We start from the raw sequence: 13,136 nt of genomic DNA on the forward strand, positions 1-13,136 counted from the left end.
GAGTGATTTAAGCATTTTTTGCCAGTTTTAAGGCATTCGGCTCACAGTTGAAGCCACATATCCCAGACGAGTGTTTAAAATCCTCTGGCCCTTCCTCCTTGGGCCACCTGGCTCAACTGGTCTGATCTCTATTCCAAATAAGGCTCATGTAACACCCCTGTAAACCAAGTGGCGACACAATGCCACCGCTCTTTTTTAAGCCCCCTGCCCATGCTTCTTCATGACCTGACGCCAGCTGGGGTCTTGGAGGGCTAAAGAGGAGGGTCGGTGGGTTGGGGAGGTGCGTACTGTACCCGAGAGTCTTGAGGAGCAGGAGCGCTCATTTTCTCCACCCCCACCTCCGCAGCTCCGGCCCAGCGAGCGTAGGAGAAACCAAACACCTCGGGCAGGAATGGGAGTAAAAATAGAGCTCATCTGTCCGGGGGGTGCGGCCTCCCGGGCATGTCTTTCCCCGCGGTTCACTCAGTCTCACAAATGTCCTCCAGCTCTTTCCCTTCTTGTTCTGTCGCTGTGGGACAAAACTGTTACAGGGCTGATGACAAGTCCGAGTCCAGCAGCATGCAAACAGCTCCTCGCACTGTTCCTGCGTCTCTCTGTCGTTCAGAACAGCCAAAACCCCCTGCATTTATAAGGCCCCAGCAAGATGTTGTAACAATGTAAACATCTGCATTTCTGCCATGCTGACTGATGACTTTCAGGCAGCCAAACATTTAGCAGATTAGAATACTGTACAGAGGCAGCGCAGTTACAGAGTTTCAGGAGTGCCGGTGAAGCTTTCAAAGGTAATACAAATGTCAGTGCGTTGTCATGGAAGATATCTGGTGAAGGTGTGGAGCAAGTTGTTGTAAAATAGATGACATGAGTATCAAATCATTCCAAGAAGTCAGTGTGCAGCGGCCGTCTGAGGCTTGTTTGGGAGCCGCAGAGCTCGATTTCTGGGGTGCAGACTACTGTACTTTAACCTTCAATGCAGTGAGAATTCACAGGGCAGATTTGAGTCTGTGCTAGTGTGACAGTGTCACAAGTGACACACTTATGACAGCAAAGGTGAACACAGATTTGACATAATGCAGGTCCAAAACACGTCTAATATTTCACACATAAGCAACACTGGAGAAAAACAGTGTGGATGTCGGTGGTACAGAAGAACGTAAGCATCTTTGAAACTTAATACTTTCATATGTTCTCTAAGTCATGCTGTCGCTTTGCCAAAAGTCAGTGGACCTTCAGTTGTTCTGTCAAACTTCTGTTTCCATATTCAAGCATTAGCCTTCTCTTTGGGTAAACAGAGGAATAAACACCAGCACTTCTTCACCGCTTTCAACAAGAACCAGGCAGCGGCTTTCGAGATGAAATCCATCAGACATGCACTCTTGTGAACTTGTTTTCCGGTTATGTTGTTGTTTCTCACGTGTGTCTGCTGCGGTAACAACAGATTGCTTTTGATATCGCCATCAGCACCATGGAGAGCTCAGGTGGAGCTGGGAGGTCAGTGAAGCAGCTCTGCGCTCAGGTCATTTAACCTCCACAGATTATGTCATTAAGTCTTTACTTCTGCACAACTGAACCTGTTCTGATCATTTTATACCCCCAATTTCACTCAAATATCATCATGTTTTCATTCAGCTGCATATCATATCCATTATAAGACATTTTCATCGAGTTATATTCAGGGTAAAGCAAACTCTGCTGTGCATTATAATGCTCAATTCAACTACAAAAACCATTAACTGTACACATGCAGTGGTGGACAGTAAGTTTGTTTTCTCAACTATTATATAATGCTTTGCTTGATTATTTCTATTTTCTGCAATTTTATACTTCTACTCCACTGCATTGCATGACAAATATTTGACTCCTTTTACTCGTTTTTACTCCACTACATTAATTTGACTTTGATCGTGATTTGCGCAATTAGGTCATGTAATAATGATATTGAAAAAATCAACAAATAAATGTATTATTATTACTTCACAAGCTACCCAGCAGTATCTAAAGTGGCTAAAATCACCTTTATCAGCTGCAACATTGCTGCGATTCACACATTAATGCATTAATTGCTGTAATCCTTCTGAAATGGGCCATTCTGCATGATGGGTACTTTTACTTTTGGTACTTGAAGTTTGATGCAGGACTTTTACTTGTATTTCTACACTGTGGCATAACTGCTTTTCCTGAAGTAGAAGATGTAAATACTTCTTCCACCTCTGGGCATGTTTTGTCGTTGCATAGTTCTTCAGTTAACTGCCACGCAGAGTTGACTTTTTTTTTTTTAGCACCTGCCTGCAAGGAATCAACTTTTCAAATACTTTCTGCCCTGCGGTTATTCAACCATAAGAGGAGGAGAAGTGTGACTGTTTAAAAATACCACCTTGTGAACGAGCTCTGTGGAGCTCCAGTGAAGTGGACCACTCGGTCGCTGAGCTTTCTGCGTCTTCTCTCACGGCTCGACCGTGAATCTCTGTCTAAAGAAAAAAAAAACCTGGCTGTCGAGTGAGTGAAATCATTTCATCCTCAGAGAAATCCACTTAAAAACCGTTTGAGATCTTGACACACACAAGGCGCAGAGTCTTGACACAGATATTTCGACTTCTAAAAATACCCCGTCCCCTTCTAAAGGCCTACCCCCACCGCTCTCCTTTCCGTGTGCCCTAAGAAAGTTAAAGATGTCCCGACGTGTCATCCGAGCCGCCCTATTAGCATACGTGACATCACATGCCCGGGATAAATAAGAGGGGGCTTTGACCATGGCTTAGGACCACTCTGTCTTGGGACTCCAGCTTCTCTTCTCCTTTCTTTCCTCCAGCTCCAGCTCTCCAAAATGGTGTGTACAAAATGGTGTTTTGGACCGTTTGGGTGGGGCGGTACCGATGGAGTTACTTTTTTGGTTTTTGACTCGCAGGGACAGTTGCTTTTGGCATGGGTTTGGATACCAGCTTTTTCAAAATAAGCCCTAAATTGGGACTTCTTCTGGTTTTTTTATTGGTGTCAAAAATTATGCTAGAGAAGAGAAATCAAGACTTGCGTTTTTGATACTGCTTTTCTAAATTTGGGGGGGAAAAAAGTTGAAGCTTGAGAGGCCCAGGACCACTGCCTTGAAATACATCAGCATGTCTATGATTGTAGACTTAAAGCTAAATGTCAGGAAACCATAATTTTATCATGTGCAGTTTTGACAGTTTGCAGCAATACATTCTTGTGAGGGAGTTTTTGTCTGTACTCATAAATCACTTGTTTTTGCTCATTTCTCTGTGTTCCGTGTATCTACGTGTTCGTAAACGTCCCTTGTCGTTTGTGTGTACGTGCGTCCTTTGCGTGCGCTTCCACGGGACAGACTGAGTTCACAGCGGACCAGATTGAGGGTAAGTGAAGAAACGTCACAGATATAACCTGGCATGTGAGACATGAGTCGCGAGAATGCCGCTCCCTCATCCTCGCGCGGGGTGACATTTAGAGAGTGTGCCCCCATCATCCCCGCTAATTTTCCTCCACAAGCTCAGTCTCTCATTTTCTCGTGCTAAACAATGTCCCAGAGCGGTTGCAGGCTCGCCTTGTCGAGCCAAATGAACTGCTAAAAGGTGCGCGTAGGGATGAAGAAACCTCCAGATAGACATGCCATTCTGCGGATTTGTCCAGTTGTCGAGGAGGATGTGAGACACGTCTATTCTAATCCGACCTAGCATGGTCTTGCAACCCGCAGTGGGCCTTGCATAGCAGAGGTGTTAATCCCCAGGTCAAGGTTTAAGACGCAGGCCGCATCCCCTTACCCGAGGAATCCAAACTGTGACCCCTTTGCACCAGCCCCAAGCCTTTTGTTCAGTGCTGACAGACATGTCCTCTATAAAATAACTCCCTGATGTTTAATGGAGGGCATTCCTCGTGGCTCCTCATGCATTTTAATGTTCATTTAAAATGCCCCCATTTTGATATTTTCTATTGTTCTTGTATTGATCTGTTCACCCTGAAGTGATGCAGGTTGAAAATTCCCAGCCGGGCATCTCAGAGTTGCAGGGCAAAGCTCAAAATGCTTCCTATCAAGTTCGTCTGTTCACGTGGATTTGCTTTCTGCCCAAACAAGAAAAAGAAAAACGCTGCTTCGGCACGTTCTGGTACACGTACACCACGAGCTGTTTGCCAGCTGAATATATGCAAGGTGTTGATTACGTTGCAGTCAGCATTCTCATGTTAAATCGAGTAGGGCCGCCGGGCCATGCCTCTATATGGCCTGGGTTACTCTGCAGGGGTGTATCAGTTTGCTCCTGTCGCCTTAAATTCCTCCCAAACGCAAGTGGAGGCAGGAATGGAGAGGGGTTCAGGGGGTTTGGAGGAGGGGAGGGGGGTGGGGGGGGCGACTGCTACAGCTGTTCCTGCTGCTGCTGCTGCTGTTCAGAAGCCGCATGAGCATTAATCTGTCAAAAAGGTCACTTTGAGTTGGCCTCCTGCGAGGATTCATAGAAATAGCCAACCTTGTCCAGGCCCCCGTCGGTACCTTCCTCTTCTCCGCTCGGGTTCAGCTGTCGCTCCCGATTAGCCGGGAACAATGACGGGAGTATGCGGCTTCTCCTCCCAACGCAGCGTGACACCACACAGCTGCCATAGCTGACGAAGATCCCTGTAATAGAAAGAATAGAAAACCCAACGGGGGCCCAAACTTTCCATCATGAGCACTTGATGGCAGCATGAAAATTACTCCTTTTCATGTCCAGTGGCTAAGATGACCCCTTAAATATCTTCAAAATCAAATGTGTTTTTTTGGTTTTTTTCTCCGACCCGTGACTTTTTAACTCAAAATTCTCTCTTGACTCTTCCTTCCCGACCAGACTTCAAAGAGGCTTTTGGTCTCTTTGACAGAGTTGGTGACAGCCAGGTGGCCTTCAACCAGGTGGCCGACATCATGCGCGCTCTGGGCCAGAACCCCACCAACAAGGACGTTGTCAAGATTCTGGGCAACCCCTCCGCCGATGGTAAGACCCCATTGCGTTGCATGCAAAAAGCCCCTCTGTGCGGCCTGAACACAAAAGCGGCGGGATAACGGCGCCTTCCCTGTGACGTTTTTTTCAACAGACATGGCCAACAAGAGGCTCAACTTCGATGCTTTCCTGCCCATGCTGAAGGAGGTCGACGCCCTCCAGAAGGGTACCTACGACGACTACGTTGAGGGTCTGCGCGTCTTCGACAAGGAGGGCAACGGCACAGTCATGGGCGCTGAGCTGCGTATCGTGCTGTCCACTCTCGGTGAGTCTCGAGTCACCTTCCCCAAATATAGAAGCACACAAATATAGTTTGCTCGGCGTGTGCAGTATGTGAGACGGAGGGCGCCTCCTTGACACGGATCCTTGTCCGCCTGCAGGAGAGAAGATGACTGAGCCCGAGATTGATGCCCTCATGGCCGGCCAGGAGGACGAGAACGGCAGTGTGCACTATGAGGGTGAGCTTTGATTTCCCAGCATGCCTCCTTTCTCCTGTTTTTCTTCTTTACAAGTACATTATGCCGGAGATCTTAACACATGGGGTTGTCTTTCTCCAGCTTTTGTCAAGCACATCATGTCTGTGTAAGAGGTCAGCAGTGGGAGTGCTGAAGAAACTGTAGCTCACCTACAGACAGCCCAACGGTGTTCAGGACATCTACACTGTGTCAAAGACCAACCAAGGAAAGACAAGGACTATGTACAAGGGATGTTGAAGCAAACCCATCTTGTTGTTTTATTTTGTTTTCCTTTCCATTTCGTCTCAAACCCTCCTCTCTCGGGACATCACCATCACATCTCCACCGCAGACCCCCATCACTCGGCCTCCCCTCCAGCCGGGGCACGTCTCCACTCGCCGCATGGGGTGAGGAACGGGGGAGAAGGGGTGACCGCTCATCAAGTGAGGGTCGATCCCTCCCTTCCCACTGCCACCTCATTCAGTCACGCCATCACTGGCCCAGCAATGCCAAAGGTGCTGGAGAGCGGTGGTGGATAGACCACCGAAAGTCTCCCACTTTCCCTGAAAAGTTTTATTTATTGTCACTCTGTTCATGTCAGAATAAACTTTTCCAACGTACATCCCATCAGGGTTGATTCTTGATCTCTCATTGCCCATATTCAGTCGTAGATGTGCTTGAGTGCAGAACTTGAAGCAAGATCATGTGACGCTGGTCCTCTTCCAAATGAAAAGTTGAATTTCTGAGAATTAAATGAGAATCAGCTTTATTGCAAGTGTGCAAGAACAGATTACAACAAGATGCAAAGAGAAGTAAAAATAAACATAAAACTAGTATGCATGGACAAGCTAGTAAAAGGTGTCTATCGAGAGGTGGTTTATTGTCTTGAAAGTAGCAATGATAATTGGACAAAACTGCAGAAAATACATATATAAAAAAGAAAACGGTATCTATTATTGCAACATACTGTGTTTAACAACTTAATTAGTACGTTGTTAAATCTGATTTGATATCTGTAAGGTTAATTTGTAGTCTGAATGTGTTATTTGCCAGATGATTTTGAGCTTGAGCCTGAGTTTTAGACAAGCATTACCTAAACTCATATTCATGCGGTGCCATAAATATAATTTTTATTTGTCAAAAAAGACACAAAAAGAGAGATAGATACAGATGTGGATATACTATACAGTAAAATTAGAAAAATACACTTGTATCAGCATCAAAACATATTTAAAGTACCAAAAGTAAGAGTACACATTATGTAGAATGGCATATTTCAGATGAATATTATATTATTAGATTATATTTATTCATGCATTGCGTGTTGAAGCCGATTTCAATGCGTCACGATTTTAAGTAGTTTGTCTGCTGGGTACTGTATGAAAAGTTGTCAAATACATGTAGTGGATTAAAAAGTACAGTATTTGCGTCTGAATTTGTCGCAGAGCAGGAAAACAAAGAAGCAGAAAATGAAAATACTTAAGTACAAGTACCTCAAAACTGTACTTAAGCACAGTGCTTCAGCAAATGTACTCAGTTACTTTCCACCACTGACTTACTGCTGCACCTTTTTGCATCCTTGTGACGCTCATACAGGTAGTCAACTCAAGAACAAGCAACAGCAGCTGAACTGCTTCAACTGTTAAAAGCTGTAACCTTCAGATTGTCTGCCCCCTGCTGGTGCAATCAGGGAGTGGTCAGACTTATGTCAAACAGCAAATCATGCTACTATTAGGAACAGCCAGTTATTCCTTAGTTCTGTTTTTATTCTATTTTAATTATGCTACATATTTTCTAAATAGACAAATATTCTACTTTCTGTATTTCTGCATGGACAAAAATATGCTTTTTCCACATATAAGCCTGTAGATTTGCTTTTAATGTGGCTACATGTGTATACTAACTCTGCATGTCCTTTTAATTTTGCTTTATAAACATGTATGTATTTCTGCAGCAATTTCTACCCACCCACCAGCAGGTGTCAGAGCTGAGCGATTTAGTAGAAGAAGAAGGACGACGTCTCACACTGCTGCTGTTTTCAAGGACAAAACTGAGCGAGTGATAGAATGTAACTGAGTACTTTTACTCTAATGCAAATTCGAGTTACTTAACTTCAATATTTATTTAAACAAATTAATACTACTTCTGCACATTTCATATTCATGCATTTGCTCACTTTTCTGCTCAGTGAAAATGACACGTCTGCACAATTGGGAACAGGCAAATAAAAGCCGTGGGACTTGTTTGCTTTGCCGCTCACTCGCCAACCTTTAAAAGGATTTTTGGAACAGGGTCAAGGAGCAGATGACCGCCTCACTGAGACGATCCTTGCCTTGTTTGCCTGTGGCAGTCTGTTGAACTCGCTCGCCAGAAAAAAAAATGATCCGAGCTTGTGCTTTCGGCCTGAGAAATGATCCCGGGCGCCGACAGCTCCTCTCTGCGGCCGCTGCACGGTGAGATGAAGCGCCTGCACGCTTTTCGCGTTTGTGTCATGCAGATTGTTTCACTGTGAAACCAGTAGGTCAAAGGTTGCGCTAATTGGCAAATTTTGTCTTAATATTCATTGCCAATATGACAAGAAACGGTGGTCAATTTATGTATTTTTTAAAAGAATAATTTCATTTCTTGCTTTTAAAAAAACATCTTCAGAACATGGCAAAAATGCATCATACCACTTAGGATTAGTCGTAAAACAATGGTTTTCATGTAAATACTGGTCACTACCTGTGTTGGTGTCTTACAGCATGATTGTATTATTATTAATAATAATAATAATCGGTCAAAACTCTGGCTTTTTAAGATTAAGATCACACTTTGCATAATCCCCTGCTGCTTTACCAAATTACCAAAGTTCACTTGTTCACCAGGCGTTGCCAAATTAAACATTTGCTGCCTTTCAGGACCATGATCAGTTGACTTTTCTGTGACTCCTCTCAGGCTTCAGCACAGTCAGAGCCAGCCGCTTGGGGGCCCTGTCCCCTCCGCCCGTCCAGAGACCTCTGGCGCCAAGACCCTGATGGACATCGGGACCCGCCGGATCCTCAACGAGGACCACGATCTCTTCAGACAAAGCGTCCGGCGCTTCTTTCAGGATGAGGTGGTGCCGCACCACGCTGAGTAGGTGGAAATCACGGCCCAGGGGGCCCAGGGGTCCCAGGGGTCAGCCTCTGTCTGACATCACTGTTGCAGCGTCAGTCACACTATGACAAAGAGGCTGCCTACCTTGCTACAATCCTCTTTTTGTCTTGTTCCAGGTGGGAGAAGGCAGGTGAGGTGAGCAGGGAGGTGTGGGAGAAGGCTGGAGAGCAAGGCCTGCTGGGAATCATGATCCCGCAGGAGTGCGGCGGCATCGGAGGAGACTTGTTCTCCGCTGCTGTCATGTGGGAGGAGCAGTGAGTTGTCCACAGTGAGTCGTGCCTTCACCACAACTTCTCTTTTTCTTTATGAACGACGCTTTGTTTTTGTTCTCCAGAATGTACTCCAACTGCACAGGCCCGGGCTTCTCCTTGCACTCCGACGTCATCATGCCCTACATCAGCAAGTATGGTAGCAAGGAGCAGATTGAACGCTACATCCCGCAGATGACTGCCGGGAAGTGCATCGCCGCTATTGGCATGACAGAGCCGGGAGCGGGCAGGTCAGGACTTAAACGTGGATGCAAACATCAAAGAAATCACACAGCGGTCATGTGGTGTCGCTTTCATGTTCTGTCGCTGTTGCCTTTCAGTGATCTTCAGGGTATGAAGACGTACGCCAAGAGGGATGGCGCCGACTGGATCCTCAATGGCAACAAGGTGCTGAGCCACAAAAGCAGAAACGGCCATTTCACCGCGCCTCAACATGAACTTGAACCCTCCTCCATCTCACTTCTCCAGGTGTTCATCTCAAACGGCTGGATGTCCGACCTGGTGGTGGTGATGGCCGTGACCGACCGCGAGGCGAAGACGGCGGCGCACGGCATCAGCCTCTTCCTGGTGGAGAGCGGCGCCAAAGGCTTCCAGAAAGGACGCAAGCTGGAGAAGATCGGCCTGAAGGCCCAGGTACGGCAGCTCGGGGGGAGGTTGGCTTCAGGGCGCCGTGAATGCCTCTTCTCACAGTCTTTTCTCCTTTTCAAAGGACACAGCTGAGCTGTTTTTTGAGGATGTGCGTCTCCCAGGTGACGCCATGTTGGGGGAGCTCAACAAGGGGTTCTTCTATGTGATGAACGAGCTGCCTCAGGTGAAATGCATCTGAACATCTAACATCCAACATCCGATGAATTGCTTAATTCAAATTCAGGCTTTTGTTCGAGGAATATACATTTTTTAAGGGCGATGACGCCATAAAATATGACATCAGACATCCAAAGCTTCATTCAAAAAGCTCTGAATGTTAACAAAAGAAGGCATTCGGCACAGTTCTGCCAAATTGTGTCCTCTTGGTTCATTTGAGGGTATATAATTTTTTGGTGCAGGAGCGTCTGGTGGTTGCCGTCTTGGCCATAGCGAGCTGCGAGTTCATGTTTGAGGAAACCAGGAACTATGTGTTGCAGAGGAAGGCTTTTGGCAAGACGATCGCTCACCTGCAGGTCTGTGTTTTGTTTTTTGTTTTTTTCAAGTTGTTCAGGATCTTTATCACACATTATTCTTGCTAATAACGTTCACGTTTAGCATTTTATACACTGTCCTTTGGATCTGAATTTTCCGTGAGGAGAATGAATCTCATTGCATCTGATTTTACTCCTCAGACCGTGCAGCACAAGCTGGCAGAGCTGAAGACCGAGATCTGCGTGGGCCGATCCTTCGTGGATAGCTGCCTTCAGTTGCACGCTGAGAAGCGCCTGGACGCCTCCACGGCCTCCATGGCCAAGCTCTGGTGAGAAGGTGTTTTTGTGTTTTCAAGCTTCGAACCAGCTTCAGATCTCAACAGCACAACACGTTGCTGCCGTTTGCTGATGTCCTTTCCCTCCAGGGCGTCTGACCTCCAGAACAGGGTGGCCACTCAGTGCCTGCAGCTCCACGGAGGCTGGGGATACATGTGGGAATACCCCATCGCCAAGTACGTGGTGCATGAGCTGTGTAACAGGGAGGATGGGGAAAACTTTTCAGAGGAATGCCAGGGTTTGTGTTAATATTATACTCTGTCTTTCCAGGGCATTTGTGGACTCCCGTATTCAGTCCATCTACGGAGGAACCAATGAGATCATGAAGGAGCTCATCGCCCGCAGCATTGTGCGCCAGAAGTGAGCGATTCATGGTGGTGGAGCACTTTAGAAAGTTAGTGTAGTTTGCACATGTTTTTATTCTTAGTTGACAGTTTGTGTGAAAATGATTTAACGTATGTTGTGTGCTCGTGAAACGTCAGGTAAGGTGTGACAAAATGTAATGTTCAAATGTGACAAAATGTAGCTTATCGTGTTCAAATCAGCCAAGAGATTCAAGCGAGACTAGGTACCTTTTGAGAGAAGAAGTAACTCTCTAGTTTAATTAAACTGCACCCTCACTCAGGTTAATGCACTCAGGGGTTTTGCACGGCTACAGCTCTTTCCTGCTTATTCTAAGCTACATTGTAGCTTTGGAATTTAAAAAAAATGTTGCACTGTTGTTTCACTGCAATGAAAGATAACAGATTCCATGTAAAATTCACCCAACGTTACTAATGTTCACAAAGGTCTTTTTGTAATTGAATGTGTTGTTTGCTGCGTACGGTTTGCAGTCATGCAAGAGATTCATTTTTCAAATCCACATGCATTCATGTCAGCACTGATGAAATAAATGAGACCGTCATGGCGTGTTAGTTGTTTTACATCAGATTAAAGATCATTTTCATCATTTTGTGATCGATGGCGCCATGGTTGTCATGCCACATGTCTGCTTTCGGTTTCCATACTTATGAGGACCCTCACAAGGATGCAGATGTTGGAGAAATCATCCAAATTTAGATTTTCTTTCATGCTTATCCCCTCTTATCTATTTTTGGGTGAACTGGCTCAGTGGTAAAGAAAGGTGTGTTCAATTCATGCACAACTTGTCTCCGGTGCATGCGTGTGCCTCATTTCTGTCAGTAGGTGGCAGTAAATGCACGCATACGGCTGGCGGGGAAACCACAAATGGCCAGGCTTCCCTTTGATTCCATTGGAGCACAGAGAGCAGGCGAAAGCAGACTGTTGAATGTGACTGGACAATTTGCAGCATCTTTTTGTCGTTTCAGCCTTTTCACCTGAGTTGGGGATGATTGTTCCAACATTTTCTCCTCATTTACAGGCATCAATCTCTTAGATTGGATGGGGTGTGACAGCTTACAGTATTCATATCCCTGATGTCACTATTTCAACCCTTTGTTTGCTGTGTGTTCCTGTGGATGAGCCTCTGAATGCGCAGCATGCCAGTCTGACTCTCTGGTGCTCACACTCTGCACAAAAAGCCACATCAGTGCCAGCTGAAGAGGCAGACAGCATCCCCACCATGCCTCACCTGGGGGGGGGGCATCCTCCACCCCTCCCCTCTCCCCCTATCGTTCTCCCCCTTACCCTGCCTTTCCCCTCTCCCTCTTCCCCCCTCGCGCCTCCTTCCCCTTTCCTCCCCTTGGCATCACATCCACATTATCCCCTTTCCTCTCATCCTCCGCCCCCCTCCCTCTTTCTCCTTCTCTCCTCAGCAACAGCCACACCCTGGTGCTTCAGCTCTGCTCTCATTTCCACTGCGGACAGAGTGCTTCCCCCCTTCCAGCAAAAGCGGCCCATTCTGCTGTTGAGATGCAGAGGCCCTTTGACAGTGACTTTGCACTTTGTGCCTACTGACCTCCATCTGGTTTCACGTCAGTGTACATCTCTGGTGGGGGGGGCTTTCTTTGCAAGCATTTGTTGCACATTTGCGCAACGTAGATACTGCACAAATTGCATGTATCATCACAGGGAGGGGTTGCCTGTCATGCATATTGCAGCCACATAAGCCCGTTGCGCCTACACTGCCGCACTTACGGTAGCTTAATTTGCAAGGGGAGGGATCAGAGGGGCCCCATACTGCTCTCAGTGTCACTCCAGCTCTCCTCACTCAGGGGTATTAGTGCAGCTCAGCAGACTAAACCTCCAGGTAAGAGCCGAAGCTCTTTGTTTTTCACTTGCAGGGAATTGAGGCTTTGTGGTGGCTCAGACCAGCACGAATGCAGACTTCCAGTCATTTGAATGCAGCACGAGCTGTAAAAGTTTCTAGAAAAAAAAAAAAAGTGAAAGTGTGTGTTGATGTTGGCGCTGCTGTGAGCGAGCGCGTCATGGTGTGATGTGTGGATGTAGAGGTATGAAATGATGGATTCGAACCTGGACAGGGAGTTTGTGACGAAACGTGGCTTTTCATTGGATGTTTGGGGTGTAAGAAATTGTTTGTGCGTTGAAAAAAATGCGTTTTATCTGCGGGGTTTGTCGCTGTCTTGCTGCGTCCCGGTGCGCGTCTCTCCTGCAGCAGCAGCAGCCTGCGCCTTTTGTTCTGGTCCACGCCTGCATGGTGCTGAAACCGGCGCTGCTGCCGGCTGTCCGCTGCAGCACGGCGGCAACCTGTGAGGAAAGCCAGTGATTTTAACACGTGGAGGTGCACATTATTTGACCCGTAGTCATCTGAGTGTACATATATCGGCTCATGTGCAGCCTATGGTCATGACTTGTGGATATGGGAGTAGCCCAGCTCGTAGCTGGCACCTTGTCTGCCACAGCCAGTTGCCCTTGCAGCCATTACCAGCT

At 46.6% G+C, this 13,136-nt stretch overlaps 3 protein-coding genes across 6 annotated transcripts in view; all 3 read left to right on the plus strand.

Annotated features, from left to right (window-relative positions):
• The first annotated feature begins 2,745 nt into the window (after nt 1–2,745).
• Nucleotides 2,746–6,052, plus strand: mylz3 (myosin, light polypeptide 3, skeletal muscle). The gene is made up of 6 exons (XM_041966676.1): nt 2,746–2,824; nt 3,335–3,362; nt 4,821–4,964; nt 5,065–5,235; nt 5,351–5,428; nt 5,528–6,052. Exons 1-6 carry the CDS (start codon nt 2,822–2,824, stop codon nt 5,554–5,556), a joined length of 453 nt encoding a protein of 150 aa, XP_041822610.1. The 5' UTR covers nt 2,746–2,821; the 3' UTR covers nt 5,557–6,052.
• A 1,380-nt stretch (nt 6,053–7,432) lies between these two features.
• Nucleotides 7,433–11,143, plus strand: acadl (acyl-CoA dehydrogenase long chain). Of its 3 annotated transcripts, XM_041966376.1 has the most exons (12): nt 7,433–7,493; nt 7,614–7,878; nt 8,363–8,542; nt 8,680–8,817; nt 8,898–9,062; nt 9,153–9,219; nt 9,301–9,465; nt 9,542–9,643; nt 9,879–9,992; nt 10,152–10,279; nt 10,376–10,462; nt 10,557–11,143. In XM_041966376.1, exons 2-12 carry the CDS (start codon nt 7,805–7,807, stop codon nt 10,648–10,650), a joined length of 1,314 nt encoding a protein of 437 aa, XP_041822310.1. In that variant the 5' UTR covers nt 7,433–7,493; nt 7,614–7,804; the 3' UTR covers nt 10,651–11,143. The 3 variants fall into 3 exon arrangements, with proteins under 3 accessions (XP_041822310.1, XP_041822311.1, XP_041822309.1); XM_041966377.1 differs by having other exon boundaries at nt 7,477–7,878; nt 10,376–10,466; XM_041966375.1 differs by having other exon boundaries at nt 7,477–7,878.
• A 1,323-nt stretch (nt 11,144–12,466) lies between these two features.
• Nucleotides 12,467–13,136, plus strand: part of LOC121627191 (microtubule-associated protein tau-like) — a 60,642-nt gene continuing 59,972 nt past the window's right edge. For both annotated transcript variants that reach the window (XM_041965941.1, XM_041965940.1), the window contains exon 1: nt 12,467–12,495. The gene's annotated coding sequence lies outside the window, so the exon portion shown is untranslated. The remainder of the gene's footprint in view (nt 12,496–13,136) is intronic.

The sequence above is a fragment of the Chelmon rostratus genome, chromosome 24 (genome assembly GCF_017976325.1).
Source record: "Chelmon rostratus isolate fCheRos1 chromosome 24, fCheRos1.pri, whole genome shotgun sequence".
Classification (NCBI taxonomy): Eukaryota; Metazoa; Chordata; class Actinopteri; order Chaetodontiformes; family Chaetodontidae; genus Chelmon; species Chelmon rostratus.